The sequence below is a fragment of the Ornithodoros turicata genome, chromosome 8, assembly GCF_037126465.1.
Source record: "Ornithodoros turicata isolate Travis chromosome 8, ASM3712646v1, whole genome shotgun sequence".
Lineage (NCBI taxonomy): Eukaryota > Metazoa > Arthropoda > Arachnida > Ixodida > Argasidae > Ornithodoros > Ornithodoros turicata.
In genome coordinates, this window is record NC_088208.1 from 23,085,362 (window position 1) to 23,103,885 (window position 18,524).

The window sequence follows — 18,524 nt, forward strand, 5'->3', positions numbered from 1 at the left end:
GAGTGAGTGAAAAAGAAAAAAAAAAAGAGAAAATGGGCACCACCAGCGTGGTCCTTATATAAGCATTGCATAAACTTTCCCCAAAGGGACGAACCGTTGTGTCAATGCATTGGGCCCCTGAAACGACGTGTGATTCGTTGTGCGCTACGTTAACCGGTGAATTGGTCTTTGGGTGGTGGTGGGGGAGTCTCTTTTTTTCCCTTTGGGGGAGGGGGTTCTGTTTATGGGAGTAGCCGAATTTGTAGTGTGACGAATTCAATCTCTCCCTGATATTTTTTCTTCATCAACGACTGAAATTACTTCTTTTTTTCTTCCCCTTAGAGTGCGTGTTCGCGCATTCAATGCAATTCAATTTCGGTGACGTGACCTCAAGTGCTTCTTCCTCATTCCGTACATTCAGATCGATACTTAGCATCTGCATTTTTGGCCAGTCCTAAATTTCATTCGCCAAAAAATAATGAATTCCCCTTCTCGTAAAGACGACACACACAAAAAAAAAAGAAGAAAAAAACGCGAAATGTCCACTTTCCTTGGGAGGCGAAATGTAACGTCTCCTCGCTGTTCTGAATTGCAAAGCGGATTTTCGAGCTTATGTTTCTACATTTTAAGAAGCGAAAATAAATGAGCGCTTCAACCTGACGAAGCACGGTAATAGGATGGCTGCGGCTTTCAAAGGAGGTAACGCGAAGTCCGATTTAGAATCAATTTGGCCATTCGGAATGCCATTTCTCCGCCGTCGCAGGTGTGAACGCTTTCCCCTGCGGTGAGGTGTATAGGCAGAACTATATGGAAGTCGGCGACGGCCGCATTCGCTGACGTTTAACTAACTCTGTGCTACAGTGGCTATATACACGGTGCTAATGACTTCGCGCAGTTGAATACATGCGTGCTGTCATTTGCAGCGGGCATGTGTCCCAAGCTGATCAGAAAGCACCGAACGTGCATCCGACGGTTCTCAACGATTGTAAACTGTTTAAACTATAGAAACCTTTACTATATAACTGTATAAACTATAAAAGTATGTAAACTATAGAAACTTTAGCGCAACAATCTTTTAATATATCACTTAATCAACAATAGCAACAAACAAATGAAGTGACTATGAAAGAGATCAGTATGTGTGATAATTAGATGAGGTGATGTGTCAATAAGTCCTTGATATGAAGTTTTGTCACCCCACGTATCTCTCAGGGCACTAACCAGGGAGCCAATGGACCTACCCTTCTTGACCAGGTAATGCCATTGCACAAGGTATATATAAAATCATATCATGGACAGAGAGGAGACCAGTATTCATTAGAAATTCCAGGAATGAAAACTATGATTGAACGGTCTGCTGCATGGAAATTAGTAGAAATTCCCTCTTCAAAGATCATCATTATATTTCAACTTAGTCATCGTAAGTAATGGGGCAGAATATCGCCGGTGGTGATGAAGCACCCCAACCGTCATCGTTAAAAAATCGTCAAGTTGTTGTTGATCATATTAGTCGAAGGACAAAGCACTGATGCCAACGCATATGTCTCCCTGTCAGGAGATATAGACCGAGTCGATATGTGGCTTCCCAGCTTGTGGCAAGATACTTTTAAAGACAAGTTACTTAAGTCCGTGATGCACAGCTAGCAGAACTTGACAGCCAAGAGACACTGCGGATGTAATTATAATGTTGTTACAGTACTACCGCCTAAATACTTCCCACAATGTTCTACCTTATACCCCTGTCACATGACCAGTCCTCAATGATCATTGAAACCAATGCCAATTGAAAAGAAGAGCGTGTAACGCGCAAAGCTTCCCAAAGTCCATTCGATCCAATGCACCCTCCCTAATGAGAGTACAAGAAGAGCGGGTTGGTTCCTTAGCCATGTATTCAATGCACCTTGACAGGTTCATACGTTACACGGTTGGTGGCGCTACGCACATGTTCAGTGGACGTTGGTCTCGATGTGATCGTTGATACCAATGATCATTGAACATGCGCGTCCTGTCAACTTTCCAAACAGCATTGGATCCAATGATTCCTGTCAAGATGACACCTTATAGGCTTGGTGGCGCTATGCACATGCTCAATGGCCATTGGTTTCAACGATCATTGAAGACATGCAGGGCAGGCGTAATATATAGTAATTATTACGTCCTGTTACGTGCTCATGTTAAAGTACTGCGCCCAATCCTGTTTACTGGCTACCCTGCCTTAGTCGGGGCAGCCTTAGACTGGGCATTGGTTTGCCGCTCGATGACTTTCTCTCGGAACACCATCGCACTTCGTAGTCATCGCACGCGGAAAGCTGTACAGCCTGGGGTCCGAACAGTTTTTGAGACATTCTTTATGACATAGTCACCTGAATAAAAGTAAATGAAATCAATTTCCATCACTCGAACGATTTGTACCACTTGTCAGACGGTTTCACCGGTCACGGAACCGATCCCAGACAGTACCCGGATATGAAACCCGACTCACAGTCGAAATAATCCACATCGCACCGTAGTTAAAAGGGCGCTAAAGTGCAAATGTTTCTCCTCGCAGACTGAAAGGTGCCGTTACCTTGACACCAACACAAAAGGAACGGGATTCCTCGGCTGCGTCGGTCGTGATTTATGAGAGAAACAACCGTTCCTTTTGCCATGCTGTCGCCGTGTATTCACACGAGCGACATGCTTACTGGAATATTCTAGTGAAAGAAAAAGCAAAAACTGCTCACTGAGCCGAAGTTCTGCCCCGTGTTATGGTGCGGATTCTAACGGTACACGAATATGGGGAGTGGCGTGCTGCGCACTTAGCAGACGACACCGCCAGCGTCTTTTTCCTGTCGTCTGCTACGGAATATCTTGTGGCTATGCAGTGCACGTGAAAGACACGACGTTGAGGGCTCGTGTTCACGTGAGAGGCAGAAAGCTATGACGTTTTTCGCAACTTCCGCTGGAGTATTTTGGAAAACGTCGCTCAGCTTTAATTCCGCGGGGGAAAATCTTTGCACTTTGGTGCCCCTTTAACGCTCTTTTTCTTGTGTAATAACTTCACCATGTCTTTCTGAATTCGAGCGCATTTTCGAACCATAACTGCTGCCGTGTATGGAAAGCACTTCGAAAGTGCACTTTTCGCTTTTCAGAATGCGCAAACTTTCTAATTGATCGTTTTCGCAATAAACGTAATTTACTTTCCCTTCCCTGGGCGCAATTAGTGTAAGTGGCGGCAAAAACGGCTCTCGCGTTATTTTCAGTGCGGAAATAAAGACGAGAACTGCATCTGGGACGAATCAAAACTCCCTGAGCGATCACGACTATAAACTTTTGTGCATCGGAGGCTGGCATCAGCGTGGATGTGTTTTTACTTTGGAAACCTTGTGTGAAGTTATCAGACCGATGTAAAGCTAATCCAGTAACGCATTAATAATTTATTTCTTTATTACTATAAAGTTTGTAATATTTTTACTTTCTGTGTTCGGTTGCGCCGTTAATGTTATGGCCTTGTTCCGTTGTTTTATGGGGAGCGCCCTCTACAGCAGCTACAGTGATGTGGGCTAGAATTATGCTCGCATGATTTCGAGGATTATGCGCGTATTAAGGAACGTACAGGCGAGCGAAATTAATCCGCAGTCTAGTGACTGTGGCGCTTTCCTAGACGTCACGGCGCACAATCCCGAGCCAGTCCATCTTCATCCAACTGTAGCTCGACTGCACCTTTATGGATTTAAAAGAACAGTGTGAAGGAGTGGAGGAGGAACAAGGGGGAAGTCAACACCCAAAAGTGGAGGAGGACAAACAAGGACAAATCTGAATTGAATTTGACATTGATCCATTGAATAAAGAAACATATAGATGTATGAGGAGTTTGAATCTAGACTTATATTTGTCTGTGTACGTTACTCGTAGGTGCGTTTACAAAATGGCCTTGAGTGGATTATCGTCGTTTATTAGATAAACACGAAAAATGAAGGGCATGCTGTCATCCGGTTTCGGTGTGATGGTGACGAATGCCCGAGCTACCGCACCTCTGATGACATAAAAAATGGCGTGCGGCCGAGACAAAGGTGATTGATGAATCATGACTTTTTGATATGTGATAAAACGTAATTAGCGACATCCTACCACCGGCTGTGCTGTCTGAGGTTTTCCTTGGGTTTTCCTGCAGACTTTCCAGACTAATGTCGGCACAGTTCTTCTTGAAGTCGGCCCAGGGCGCACACCGGAAAAAACCGGAAGGTGCTGGCGGTCACATCAGAGCAGCGAAAGTACAGAGTATACAATTCAGTTAGAATATGGCCTACTAATTTAAGTGAAATATGTCGCACAGTGACTGTGAGCATCACAGAACAGCATGCGACAGTCTTATTTTATTTTTATTTTTTTTTATTTTTTGAATTCGCATCGTCGCTCTAATTTCGAGTACGGAGTACATATCCGCATCAAGTGTGCCTTCTCAGTTTTCTATTCTCACTTTCCACTATGGCTTGGTATGGTATATCTGCATCATAGATACAGCGCAGATTAGCTGGTTCGTGACGAACCATGGGCAGAGACCGAGAGACACGGAACACGAAAACAGCACGGCAAATTCTTCAGCAGTGTGATGGAGAGTATTTTCTACTACTTTCTATGACATTCTTTTGTTGAAACGTCGCAGTCAAGCTGCTTACAAAAACGAAAGTGCCTTTTTACACATGTTGAGATTTCATTGCGTGATGGTCGTTGGCATCTGCTTGCAACAACGGAAACTAGTGAACAATACAGAACCGGAGAAAAAACAATGCATGAGTTTAATTGAGTGTACAGAGCGGGCACTAAAGGAAAAGATTGAATTTCGATATCATAGTTATCTCCGCATAGCGCGATTGATTGCTTGCGTTTGTGATTGACGTAGGGGGAAATTGGTAACCTGACGCCTAATAACTGTTCGATAAAAAACTTCGGACCAGATTACTGCGATAGCGATAACTTTGTATGCATTCTATTTGTATTTGTATGATAAGTTTTGTATGCATTCTTCTATGCGTGCGAACGCTTTTCCTGGTGAAATCTAAGATGCGCAAGTTTCATAATTCGTGTTTTTGTTTGTTTTTGTTGCTTAACTGTTTGTTGTTGTTTTTGTGCTAAGGATGTGTGCAGTGAAGGCAGAGGGCTCTCCTTAAAAAGGTACGCCCACTTCTAAGATGTTTCGCAGCTTACCACGTCATTGTTATGTACGACGGTGGATCAGGTAGCGGCGCGAAGCAGGGATGGGCAGTATTTAAATACATTGTAATTAAAATAGTATTTAAAATATAAATACATGTATTTATATTTTGTATTTAAATACAGACTCGTAAAAATGTATTTAATCATATTTAAATACAAATTTTCGGGTACTTATTTTTATAAATACTTTACAAATACTCCTAAATATGCAAGATATTGACGCATATCTTAAGGTTACCCTGCATTTGACCTTTCGGTAAGAAGGGAGAAGCAGAGTTTGGAGAACCGCGCAGTTATGCCGTGTTTCCACAAGCACGCACAAGCTACATATGCGACAATTTTAGATGGTGAGTTTTTCACTGTTGTCACGAACAACAATCGGGACCACCCGACTACCTTGTTGTAAGAAGAATCTTTGTCAAATGTAATACAAGCCTTTCTTCATCGGCACCTAAGAAGATGTGTTCTCCTTTGTGAATCTGACTCTATACGGCCGACCAGAAAATACCTAGAAGGTGCAGTCTTCGAGAAACTTCTAGTATTAAAATCGTCATGATAATCAAACAAATACGCGCTATTGTTCCTTGCTGAGTTGTTGTTATGATCACAATTCTCCCTGTAATTCCAGATGACATCTGTTTCACAGTATTCATGGTAGTATAGTTGTTGTATTTAAATACTCATATTGAAAAGTATTTATGCAGAGTATTTAAATGCCTCTTTCAACAAAGTATTTTGTATTTATATTTAAATACTCATGAAATGTATTTATGCCCATCCCTGGCGCGAAGTTGTTCTTGTCAATTTTGTTTGCAACACAAAGTATTTTGCATACTTCTTTTCAATGTAATCACCTTAGATTGCAAAGCGGTTGTTCGGTCGTTCGGTCGTTCTGGAAGCTTCTTAATTTCAATCTCCAAGTTTTTCGACTACTTGTCAAACCAGCTGTGTACAGCTTCGTGACCTCGTCGCTCTTACTACTATTGATATGCTGTTGTTTCAAGAAAAGTTACTGAAACGAAAATGCCTCGCTTAAAGTTGCTCATCAAATATAATGGACATACGAGTTACTCCAACGCACTCATTCGAACAACACCAGAAAGTAACCTTTCCTTGAGTAGAAACTGCAGGCAAAATTTCATTAAGTAACTGTTACATTTACTCAAATCAGGTGTGGAAGAAGAAATATAGTTGGGTATGCATGTATATACAGCATGGGATCCGCACGAAATGGTTTTAATTCAGAAACTAGAGAGGGTTCAGAATATTGCGGCTAGATTAGTGTTTAATTGTATGGATATAGATGTTAGTGTAAGTGAGTTAAAGTTAAGATTAGGCTGGGATAGTTTGTCGACAAGGAGACAACGGTTGCGTTTACAATTTTTAGATAAGATTATTAATGATAAAACTGGTATAATAAAGAATCGACACTTGGGACCTTCACCGTAATCTCAACGAGATTTGATCATTACAGGAAGATTCAGCCCTACAGATGTAGAACTGATGTTTTCAAACATTGATTCTTTCTTCGAACCATAGGCGAGTGGAATCACGTCGGTACTTATGAGTACGTATTGTTGTATAGGGTAAGGTAGGGCAACATGAGACAGAAATTTGCAATTCACAGTGGCCCGAAGAGATCGAAATCACTGGGGGCGAGGTCTAGACAGCAAGGGGGATGTGACAGCAACTCCCAGCCAAGTTCCTATTAGGGTGCGTGCCGTGAGATGCGCGGTATGCGGGCGTGCATTGTGCGTGCGGGGGAGATGAGGCCCGGCCGCTTTTGCTTCGGCGCCTTATGCACATCCCTGAGATCCTGGCAGTAATATGCACTATTGATGGTGGTACCACTGGGCAGAAAATCAACATGAACATCGCCAGCCTTGTCCCAGAAAACCTGGCCATGACCTTACCCGCAGACCGGGTACTTCGGAACTTCCTGGGAGCTGGCGAGCCCGGATGCTTCCACTGTTTTGATGTGCGTTTAGACTCAGGAGTGAAATGGTGCACCCACGTTTCACCGCACGTGATGATCCGGTCAAGGAACGGCTGTCCTTCAATGTCGAAACTGTACCTTAACTCTTGAGAGATTTCCAGTCTTCTCTGCCGGTCAAAGACGCAGAGCTGCCTCGGAACCCAACGGGCACTATACCTTTCCGAAACTGGAGGTGTTCATGAATGATAGTGTTCAACATTCCCACAGAAAGGTCCGTCTTTCGAGCCAGTTCGAGATATGTTATCCGTCGGTCCTTGAGGGTCAGGCGCACCACAAGTTGGATGTTCTCAGGAACTCTGACACTGAACTCTGAGCTGCCCCGGCCGGGATCGTCCTGCACTGATGTACGGTCGTCTCGGAACCGTTTGCACCACTCAAACGCTTTGCTGCGGCTAAGTGTATCGTGGCCATACTGAACCTGAAGTCTTCTGTGAATTTCAGATGACTTTACGCCTTCATTCACGAGAAACTTAATGACAATAGACCATTTTAGAAAAGCAAGCGCCACCTGTGGTACGCAAGGGCTCATGGGAACTTAGAGCGCCTTCAAACATTACGATACGGCCAGAGGCGGAGGCAGAAGAAGAACAACAACGTTCCCGGTGTGCGCAGCCACAGCGTCAGCCGATATAAACCATATCCGAAGAGACGACGGAGCAGTGTCCCTCAAAGTTCCCATGCTGCCTTGCGCCACGCGCTTGATGGCGCGCGCGTCTTTTTAAAATCTTCTATTCGCTGTTCGATGTGCGCGCTCACCTCGTTGTCGGCCATCTTGTCCAGCACGTGTCTTCTGTTTTGCACAAACTTTGGACCACCACGTGGTGAACGCGGAGGCCTGTCGCGTGTGAAAATGACGAAAAAGAAGTAGCGCGAGCCATTTGTACACTCAGGAGACCGAAAGGGCCGGTTTGACTTGAACACCCCTCGTATATACACTTCATTCTCTGTACCTTTTTTAAATTAGTTCCTAACTTCTAAACTATTTTAGATACAGTAATTAATCATTCTAAACGTCATTAATTATACCTAAGAGCTTTAACCGCCGAACCGTATTTGTCGACGCTGATAAAGAAAACAACAAAGGAGCAGTCGCTTTATTTATTTATTTTTCATTCCTTTCTGCTTCGAATTCAAAATTTCGAAATTTTACGAAATTAACAAAATGCTTGAACTCGTATCTATCGCATAACGCTCGCAGTAGTAGTGGCATCCCCCATTGTTCCGTTGATTTCCAAAAATAGCATTCCTCGATTTCGTCTCACCCGCAGCCCGTAAAAAAAAGGGGCCTGCATGTTTTCGACAATCTTTATGGGAAGCTGTGGAGAATGGTTCCGCCAGTTTCCCCGTTTTCATGCCCCTCCTTTTGTATGTGTGTAAGCCGTTAACACGAACGTCGCGGACATTTATTTATATTTACGGCCTTCATAAGTGCCGACAATTACTTTGAGTGCTAGTAGGATATTCTGAAACGCGAATGATGCCAAATTACGTCTTGACGTTTTTCTTCACAAATGGGGCCTCGAGAAATATCGCGGTTTGTGTAATCATTGTGGGGGACTGCGTGGCACGCAGAATGGGAACGGCTTCGAAGCGTTCCGTTTGGAGGTCCGCTTTCGTTGTTCTAAGAAAAAGGAGAGCATGGCATATATTTATGAAAAGCAAGGATATTTATTTAGTTATTTATTTGCTGCAAATTGTAATCGTGCGTCTGTTACATACGCTGATTGCATCTAATGTGTGTTTCGGCGCTGCCGAATAAGTAAATTAAGGCGCCTGGTGTCGGATGTGTGAAACTGGGCCTTGGAAGAGTTTCCTCGTGCTATATTTTTACAGCGGCATTTTTTTTTCTTTGTTTACAGCGACAGCTGTATGGGTGGAGTTAAGCACTGGGTATTTATTTAAAGTACCCCAAAGGCTCATAAGAGCGCTACATGGAGGAGTAGGATGATATAAGCATGTCAGCAACACAAAGACGATGAAAAAAAGTACAAAACACTGAACCAGTCATATTGCCTGGCTGGCACGAAAAGTAGAGCATACAATAGAAAAACATAATAGTACGTTATAAAAAAGATACAGACATCAAACGGAAAGTTGGCCACGGAAATTATCGTAGTCAACGAGCTCAGCAAGGTCAGAGGGAAGGTCGTTGCAGTTAATTGCGGTTCGACAAAAAATGATTTTGCAAAGGTGTCTGTTCGACATTGAAAACGATTTACTTTGCATTGGTAGCGTGCGTGTACCGTGTGTCCCAGACATCGCGGCGCGGTGAATCACGGAAGAAGCGCGCTGCGACGGTGACGTGATACGACGTTTGGTATCACGTGAGGTGTGGTGATGCAGGTGGCGAGAGTGGAAAGCACAACACGCTAGGCCAGAATGGCTCCACCGAGGAAGGGGAAGGTCCTTGTTTTGTTCGCTTGCAATACGAACTCGTTCAGAAAAAGATTGGAAAGATTCCTAACCATCTGGACAACGTTCAAGTCTCAATGCATTTTAACAAATAATTTTGGAATATTAACATTCTATGTGCTAATAACTCCCAAGCAGAGAGGAAGAATCGTGTTAAAGTCTGCCCACAATGCGTAGCGACACAGCTGTTGCTGTATTTCAGCTGAAAGTATCAAAGATTGCGCAGCTACTCGGATTTTTTTTTATTTACAGGTTTTTATCACTCTCGATAGTAGCAGAGTTCATTTTGTGGGGGGGAGGGGGCAAATATCAAACTAATTCACTAGTGTATCACGCGAGCGTCCATTTGTGTTTTGAATTGAAAGCTATATACGTAATTGCTTTGTGAGAAATATTCGTGCGTGAATTATATAGAGATATCGGATATTCCGTACTACAGAATGTCTGCGGCTAACCAGATATTTCTGCAGTGACAATTTAGCTTCGGTTATCTCTTCTCTAATTACATGGAACTGGAATGACTAATGAGGAGAGAAGAGAGGTCCTATATATGGTCAATTCGTAGCAGAGAACGGTAACGGAAATGGTATGTTATCTAGCTGGTAACGGTATCAAAAATGGAATCTCATGCAAACCTCCAATTCTCTTCATTCCCGGCAACGGACACTGTAATAAATGGCCAGTATTGAGTGGCTACTACAGCAACGACGTCATCTTTTTCCTCTCTCTCTCTGGAGCCTCTACTCCTTAGGGCACATTCCTGAAGACAACGCGACCAGCATGGGACCTCGAGATTAACTCTGTCGCTCGCTCTATGTAAATGAAATCTACACAAGTATCTACCAGCAAGTAAGAGTGGGCGCACCTAGCCGCCGCCGCCATCTTCCACTGACCTAGGCATCACCGTACTACTGTCGTACAGTCCATAAGCTGTGTCCGTTTGTGAATGCGACTCTGCGAGAGTTAAGGGTTGGTTGAGACAGTTTCAGCAGGGCGTCACGCAGGACACCGAAACTTCTCCATTCTCCAGACTTTCTTTTAAATCCCGGAAGATGCAGGCCCGATATCAAAGCGAAATGATTTGTGTTGCTATAGACGCGCTATAGATACACTCAGTCATGGTAGTCGGTCGCTCAGTCAAGAACTACAGAGCTAAAAGCGTTGTGCGCTTGCGGCATCGCGGGAGGCGTTTCATAACCAGAAACGGTAACCGAAATGAAATTGAGAAATTCTTGTGACAGAAACAGAAAACGCCAGCGGCAAGGCCGAGCGAGTTAAGGCGTCCCGCTCATTGGTGGTAGCCAAGGTCGTGCCGAAGACTGGGGAGTGGGTGGGTTCGAATCCTACCACCGGCTGTGCTGTCTGAGGTTTTCCCTGGGTTTTCCGAGGACTTTCCGGAGGCACACTTTCATGAGAGACGTGTTTCATTACCAGACACGGGAACAGAAGCAGTAACGGAAACCGAATTGAAAGGCTGTGGTAACAGAAACAGCAAACAAAGACAGGAGTGTGGGAAAATGGGGAAACCATACAGCGAAAATCTGCCCGCTGCCTTTCCCTGGTGCTCCGTGGACCCCGTGTCGACGCCGACCTTTCTAATATGTCAAGTACCGAGACAGACTGCTCGGAGTGCTCAGAGTTCGTGCTTCGCGTGGGTTATCTTCTATACCAGCGTTCGACGCACTGTCGTATCTATATGAGCTCATAATGTGTACATCCATAACGTCACTAACTGGTCCTGCGTTGTTACTAGGGTGCAGCCAACAGGCTGACTTGTTGTCATGGTAACAAAAAGATCCTGCAGGCACGGGACGTATAGTGCTAAGAGCTAGGGAAAAAAAACACAATAAATGTATTTATCACCATGGGACGCGCGCATCTAAGCCCGGAGACGTGAATTCGTTGGTAGGAGAAAGCTGTTAACGGTGACAAGGAGTTAGCGCGTGGCTTCGCGTTTCTATAGCGTGTGTAGCGTGCATGTGTTATTTTCTTGCATACGCTACGACGGAACTCTTTATTACGTGATTGGTTTACTTTGGTCACGTGAGGCTCTCGGAAGAATGTGCTCGCATTTATTTGTCTCTTCATTGCTCAGCATGACGCATTACGCTATTTCTTTTTCATGGCGCGTTTTTTTTTCTTCTTTTTTCTGTTTTTGTTGGCAGGAAGTTTCTTTCTTCTTTGGCTTAGCAGGTGCAAGAACCTTGGGATGCCATGATTTTCCTTCTGCAACAAATTTTGAAGCGTAACCTAGGTTAAAATTTTAGAGGTCTCCACGTGAGGAACGCAGGTAGAAACTATAGGGCGTATAATGGCAAACTATCGTGGGCAAACGAATGTTGCTGTCTGTTAGCAGTGTTGATAACCATTGATAACCCGCATTGATAACCCGTAGCTTTGAAGGAAGAGGACTTTCGCTTGAAGTTCCCCCAGCAGAAAACAATAAAAACATCGTGCGTTATCGCCTTTTCGTACGTAAGGGGATAGCGTTGGTGGTCCTGCGCACGCGCGAAACATGGAGCGCTTCGCGCAGTGTGCAGAACCTACACGCTATCCCTTACGTACGCAAAGGCGGTAGCGTCCAACGCACTAAAACTCTCTATTCTCTTATATGAAAAGCGTGCCAGTCCATTATAAAACAAATGATTTCAGACGGCCAGTTAGTCGTCGTTATCCTAAGTTATCATCAGCTCACTTACTACCTTACTTACTAGCTTTATTGTGTTATATCGAATAAATTTGGCTCAGGCTCTTTTCCTTCATCTTTCCCAAACGTCGCTAGGGTGGCGCTGTTAGAGTTCCGGCAGAGGAAACCGCATACGCTTCGAGCTGTACCATGTTTCACTGCCACAACTTTCCACCGTTTCGGCTGCCGTTCCTGCTGATGCTAGCAGGTTTTCAATAGAACAAAGCACGGGCGTACATGCGATACAACCCACGGTTGTCTGATGCATATTCACTCGCTGAATATGCGTCACACAAAATCGAACAATAGTTTCGGGGAATAGAGCTGTCAGCATTGCACAAAATTATTAATATCAATGTGCGTGGTACTCTTGCGGGCGCTATATTTGACCTCCATTTTCCTACTTCCACCTTTTGTACATCTGTAGCAGGGATAGCAGCAATGATAATTCGTATTATAATACTCTCGCCAAATGTACCAAGTGCACACGATGTACGAACGTACATGCTGCCCCTTGCCGCATAAACATTAGGTATAAACAAGGGAACTACTACATATACACCCCTATTCGCGGCTCCAGCGAAGCCGTAGCCACCTAGTGGTGGAAGTGGCAACCCTCGAGTCCAGGTTCGGCGTGCGCCACCTATAGTTCGCTGGAGTCGCGAATAAAATAAATCATGATTGGAGGATGACAGTCTCGAGTACAGTAAAACAAATCGTGTACAGGTCTGCTCTTTTCCTTTCTTGATAATTCGCGGGTTGAGTATCGATATATACTGATTACACCTTTTCCTCGCGTAAGACACAGACGTATTAGCATTATGTATCAGAAAACATCAGAGCCAAGGTAGAACTTATTGGCATAATACTGATTTCTCGAAAGTATTACGTGTTTGTATCATAAACAAAAAATTTGAGTATTACTGCCCGCCCCTGATTCAATCACAAGTACAGGTCGATATTTTCAAAACTTGAAGTTCCACTTAAACCCGATTACTTCATATGAACAAGTGTATGGAGGCGGGGTAGTTGGTACGGATTCATTGTGTATAGGCAGCAAAAAGACACGGACGAAGAATGACGACAAGGGCGACTGATAACTCTCAACTCAACTGGCTGACTTTACTGCTGTCAAACAAGTTTAAATACACTTGAAAAAAAAATCGCCTTGTATATAAAGATTTGATAGCGACGGGAAATACAACCTGAAATCGAAACTCATGTCTGCTACGTGTTCCCAAGATAACTTATCTCGGCGGGAGAATACATTGAAACTTGTTTCGTCCAATGAGTTGGGGGGGTCCACACAAGGAACCGGAGAAATTCTCGTGACGCGAGTGACGTGACGTCACGCAGACCGTTTGTATGGGGGGGGGGGACGGTCAGTGCTCCCTGATCGGGTCCCTCGCGGACCGAAGTGGGCACATTTCCATGACGTAAGCTATGACGTTTACGCAGTCTGTGGATCGATCCCGGGGATTCGTCCGCCGTGTGAATCCACCTTTTTCATCCTTCGTCAGAGCGCATGCGCGGGCTCTTATTCTCCTCTCCCGCCTCCCACGTGTTTTCTAGCTGGTTGGAAAACAGAAAGAGGTTCATTTGCCCTTAGCAGTCGTCCCTGTCGTCATTCTTCGTCCGTGTCTTTTTGCTGCCCATGCACAACGAATTACTTAATATGAGCATCCGCTGTCACCATGATCACTTTCGCCTTACGCTGTTTCTTGATAAACACTCGTGCGTCCTGCACTAAATAGAATTACTAGTTGAAAATTTTTTACCTTAATTTTAACCAGTTACTTATCCCCGCTGTGGCTGTTCTTGAGTGCCGGTGCCGGTGCCACCACGTGACTTGTCGGTTGCCTTCAGAATCTGAAGCAAGAAGGTGTAATATGTCAGAGCAAATGAGACGTATAATCCAGAATTGGCCTTCAGCTGGTCTGGACGTTTCCACAGAACGATATCTCGTTGCATACACTCTTAAAAATGAGTTTCACCACATAGCACGTTCCTAGCCAACCATCATCCCGAATGACAACGTTCTCACCCCTGATTTGTTGAAAACGGGAGGCGTACGCCATTTTTGTGACACTTATGCTGTTCATAATTGTCACAGAAAAGGCGTACGCCCTCTGTTTTCAACAAATCAGGTCAGATAACGATATCATTCGAGATGACGGTTGGCTAGAAGCGTGCTATGCGGTGAAGTTCATTTTTAAGAATGTAGTTAAAGATTTTCTACGGCAGCTATAAACCGGGCAGTCTCGAGATTGGGTAACGTAGTAGTATAGAGTAGATGAAGTAATTATACGTAGGACGAACGCAACACGAGCCACACAGCGCCCGCTGCCACTTTACTTCAACTGGCATTATTCAATCGAGATCGGTGAGGCCGTTTTGGTACCCTCTTAAAATGGAACTGCATCGCACCATAGCACGCTCGTAGCCAACTATACCACCCCGAATAATATAGTTCTCTGCCTTGATTTGTTCAAAACTGGGGGCGTACGCTTTTTGCATTCGGTCATTGGCTATCCCGTGTCGTTTATGCGATTATACCTGTATTGTATGAAAACGTGTAAAGTGAAATTTGGGCGCTCTTACGTGAAACGTGCACATGAAATTCTCGTCGACGTTCATGATAGCGCCCGCATTTTCGAATTCGCCGTTGTAGTCTGGCACCGAGAACAGCGTGACCATTTTGCCGTCCGCGAAGAACTCGTATCCGTCCTTCACAACCTGTGAAGAGTGCGAGAAGACATATCATTATGCCGCGTATCATAAACTGCGCACCTGCAGGCAGATCGTTTGGCAATGACACGCGACCAACCAACCACCTATCCAACTATAAACTACGGCTACGCACACACACAAAAAAAAAAAAAAAAAGGCGTGTGTGGTAATTCCTTTTTGGGGAGTGCATATATCGCTCCCTTCGGAGTGTACAATTACTCTCCATTACCCTCGTTAAGGAGCATTCTCACTCACTCCATATCTATAAAGGGAGTGATCAGGGGGAGTGATGTATGTGGGGAGGGTGTACTTCCCCCAAAAAAAGGAGTTACAGCACACCCTTTTTTAAAGAGTGTAGCATGCAGCAGAGGCACGAACCTTGTTCCCATCACAAGCGCCATCTTATCCCTACACAGTAAGCTTTTTTTTTACGCATTTCGAGTGTAAATGTGTTGTCCTATGCATACACTTTTGCGGTGTAGGTTTCACACCAATACAGAAGGGTGTTTAAAAAAAACACCGTTCTAACTTGTTTAATCTTCAAGAAGCACTATTTCAAAGGGACATATTCTACAGGAAACAGTTTTTTGGGAGGACGCGTCCCGTTCAAAACACTGTTTCAGATGAGCATTTTACAAACACTTTTTCAGCATTGTTGTTACCCCCTTTAGTTGAGCGGTATTTGTTTGTAGAAACACCTTTTACACGCACTAATGAAATTTACTGTGATTATAAACAATGAGCTGCATACTAACGAAAAGTAAACAACTAGCAACAGTTTCCGTGGCGGTTCTAGGTAGCTGATTTGCCACATTTGGTACATTCGAAGTAAAAGCTATTACCCAAAGCTGTTACATAATGCTTATCCCGACAGACTCCTCCCACACTGTACCTCATTAACCTCACTTGCTGAGCGTTTCAAGTCCCAAACTTTACGAACTCCTAAATCATTCAGAGTTGATCTCGCACACAGTCTTTCATAACCTTTCCCTGTCCCCCTGTCTGGTTTAAGTATGTTCTTTTTCCTGTTCGATCAAAATAAAGTCTTGATTGCCACCCTTTTTTCCTCGTTCAACAAAACCACGTTACTGCATCGATTTGCGCTGATTTCAGCCCCGTTATTTTGATTATACGTACCTCGAGACAAAATTAAAAGAATAAAACTAAAAATACATCGCGCAGATTCCTCTTAACCAGGAAATTTTATATTTTCGAGAACTTCTCGCCATGGCGAAATTAACAAGCTCGGCAACTGCAAGCAATTGTCTGCGAGCGACGCTAAATCTCCTCAACCTCCTTCTCGATCGACCCGCCGGGTGAAAAATCCGGCGGTACTGTAAGAATACGTGGCGAGAAAAACCTCGGATGTCGATATTTCGAGCAGAAAACAATTCTGCACGGTATGTATTTTTAATTTTTAGACTGCAAAAAGGGCATTTTGGCGAATGTTTTTTCTTTTTTTTATTTCATGGACTCCACTGTAACAGGTGAAGTATGTCTGTCATCTAAAAAAGCCAGACAGCGGTGGGATTTGAACCTCACATCTCTTGATTACCCATCGAGCGCCTTGACCAATTCGACCACGCTGGCCTTCCGACAACTGCTATCTTCTGCCTTCTGCATTCACTCTCATCACGCTATCTCCTACATTTCTTCTTGTCTGTTTGTACATTCCAGCTGCAGAACAATTACTTTCCATCATTTTCAACTGAAACGTGTAACGACAATGTTCGCAAAGGTACCTTCAATTGAACCCCGCCATTTTTTTTTATCCACTAGACATCTTGTCTTAAAGTTTAGTGAATGAGCGTTACATAGAAGTCAATGTAACCGCCCTTTACCTCAACAGTCAGGTTTCCACCTGTCGCTTAAGCTTTCATTTTAAAGGGGCACTACAGTACAAATTTTTTTTCCTCGCGGAATTAAAATACTGTTCCTTTGACAGCAATATAAAAGAAACGGTATTAATCTGTTTCGTTGTTCGTGATTTATGATCGATAGGAAAATCGTAACGTCCGCTTTCCCTGTCCCTCTCCTTCCCAAGAAGGGCGACAATGCGGAGAGGCCTCGGATTGGTTTCCTCAAACGATCTCCCACTATGATTGGACAAATTATTTGAGGAGACCAATGACATGCCGCGCTTCTTGAGTAAGTTTCGGTTTCGGAGGCGCCTCGGATTGATCTCCTCGAACGATCTCCCGCTATGATTGGACAAATTATTTGAGGAGCCCAATGACAGGCCGCGCTACTTGAGTAAGTTTCGGTCGTGCATAAATCACGAAGGACGCAACGGATGAATACCGTTCCGTTTTGTGTCAAGGTAACGTTACGTTTCATTCCGCGCAGAGAAATGTTTGCAGTGCCCACATTTAAATGATATGTATTTCGACCGTCACTTCGCAATTCAAAGATACTACCCTTAAGGGTAGTATCACGGTCCGTGGTAGCATCTTTGAAGGCAGATTCGCTACTTTTAGGTACCTGGTGTGACCTGACGATGAGATCGAGCCCGTGTTCCATTAAGAAATTTCTGACGACGTCAGGTCCGAAGGTGAACGAGACACCGCGTGCATTTTCTCCCCAGCCCTTGATGTCCTTGTCGGGGTCTGACCACAGCAGGTCGCAGAGCAGGCCTTTGTCGGGAACATCGGTCGGACGCTGGATTTCTTTAATCTGGCCCAGATTCTTCAAATAAGGGCTCAACCCTATATGATGGAAAAATGGTGACATCAGTTCAACGTATCTCAGAAACCTGGGTAGTTATTTCTATTTAAACGTCAAGTTGCCCCCTGAGAGTTGCCCCCACGCTCTAGGGGCAAAAAGGAGTAAACTAGAGAGAAATTACAGCTTCCAGTCCCATTACTCCCCATTTTAATTCCGTGACCCTGAAATTTACTTCCAAACACTCCCCAAACAATCGCATAAACTTCCCTGCATTTAGTCTCGAAAGGGACTAATCGTCTTTGCAATGCATTTAGTCGCCAAAATGACTAACATATTACTCCTTTTTCTCTTTTGTACTCCCCTACTCCTTTTGTATTGTTACTAAGTAATTCAGCCATAATTGAGTTAGAGTTCGCAACAAACTGCAGCGGCTGTTACGGCAGCAATTGGCGACAGCATTTTAGGATATTTTACTTGATGTGAAAATCATACTGGGCTACGGTGCTTTTGTGTGTTTCAGACTCGTAACATGCATACATACATACATGCATACATACATGCATACATACATACATACATACATACATGCATACATACATGCATACATACATGCATACATACATGCATACATACATGCATACATACATGCATACATACATACATGCATGCATACATGCATACATACATACATGCATGCATACATAGATGCATACACACATGCATGCATACATAGATGCATACACACATGCATGCATACATGCATGTATACATGCATGTATGTATATGTATGTATATGCATACATGCATACATGAATGAATAAGTTTATTGTGCCCAAGAACGGCCGCAGGAGTGTTTGTTTC

At 44.0% G+C, this 18,524-nt stretch overlaps 2 protein-coding genes across 3 annotated transcripts in view; one reads left to right on the forward strand and one right to left on the reverse strand.

Annotated features, from left to right (window-relative positions):
- LOC135366716 (GATOR2 complex protein WDR24-like) overlaps positions 1-18,524 on the forward strand; it is a 134,939-nt gene that overhangs the window by 15,222 nt on the left and 101,193 nt on the right. The window contains exon 2 of one of the 2 annotated variants that reach the window (XM_064599549.1): positions 1,192-1,233. The exons of the other annotated variant lie outside the window; for it this stretch is intronic. The gene's annotated coding sequence lies outside the window, so the exon portion shown is untranslated. The remainder of the gene's footprint in view (positions 1-1,191; positions 1,234-18,524) is intronic. 2 annotated transcript variants of the gene reach the window in all.
- LOC135366719 (serine/threonine-protein phosphatase alpha-2 isoform-like) overlaps positions 11,639-18,524 on the reverse strand; it is a 34,341-nt gene continuing 27,455 nt past the window's right edge. The window contains exons 5-8 of the mRNA XM_064599556.1: positions 17,481-17,704; positions 14,871-15,005; positions 14,048-14,138; positions 11,639-11,809 (exon numbers count right to left, since the gene is read on the reverse strand). Coding sequence (XP_064455626.1) covers positions 14,067-14,138; positions 14,871-15,005; positions 17,481-17,704 — 431 coding nt within the window. The 3' untranslated portion in view covers positions 11,639-11,809; positions 14,048-14,066. The remainder of the gene's footprint in view (positions 11,810-14,047; positions 14,139-14,870; positions 15,006-17,480; positions 17,705-18,524) is intronic.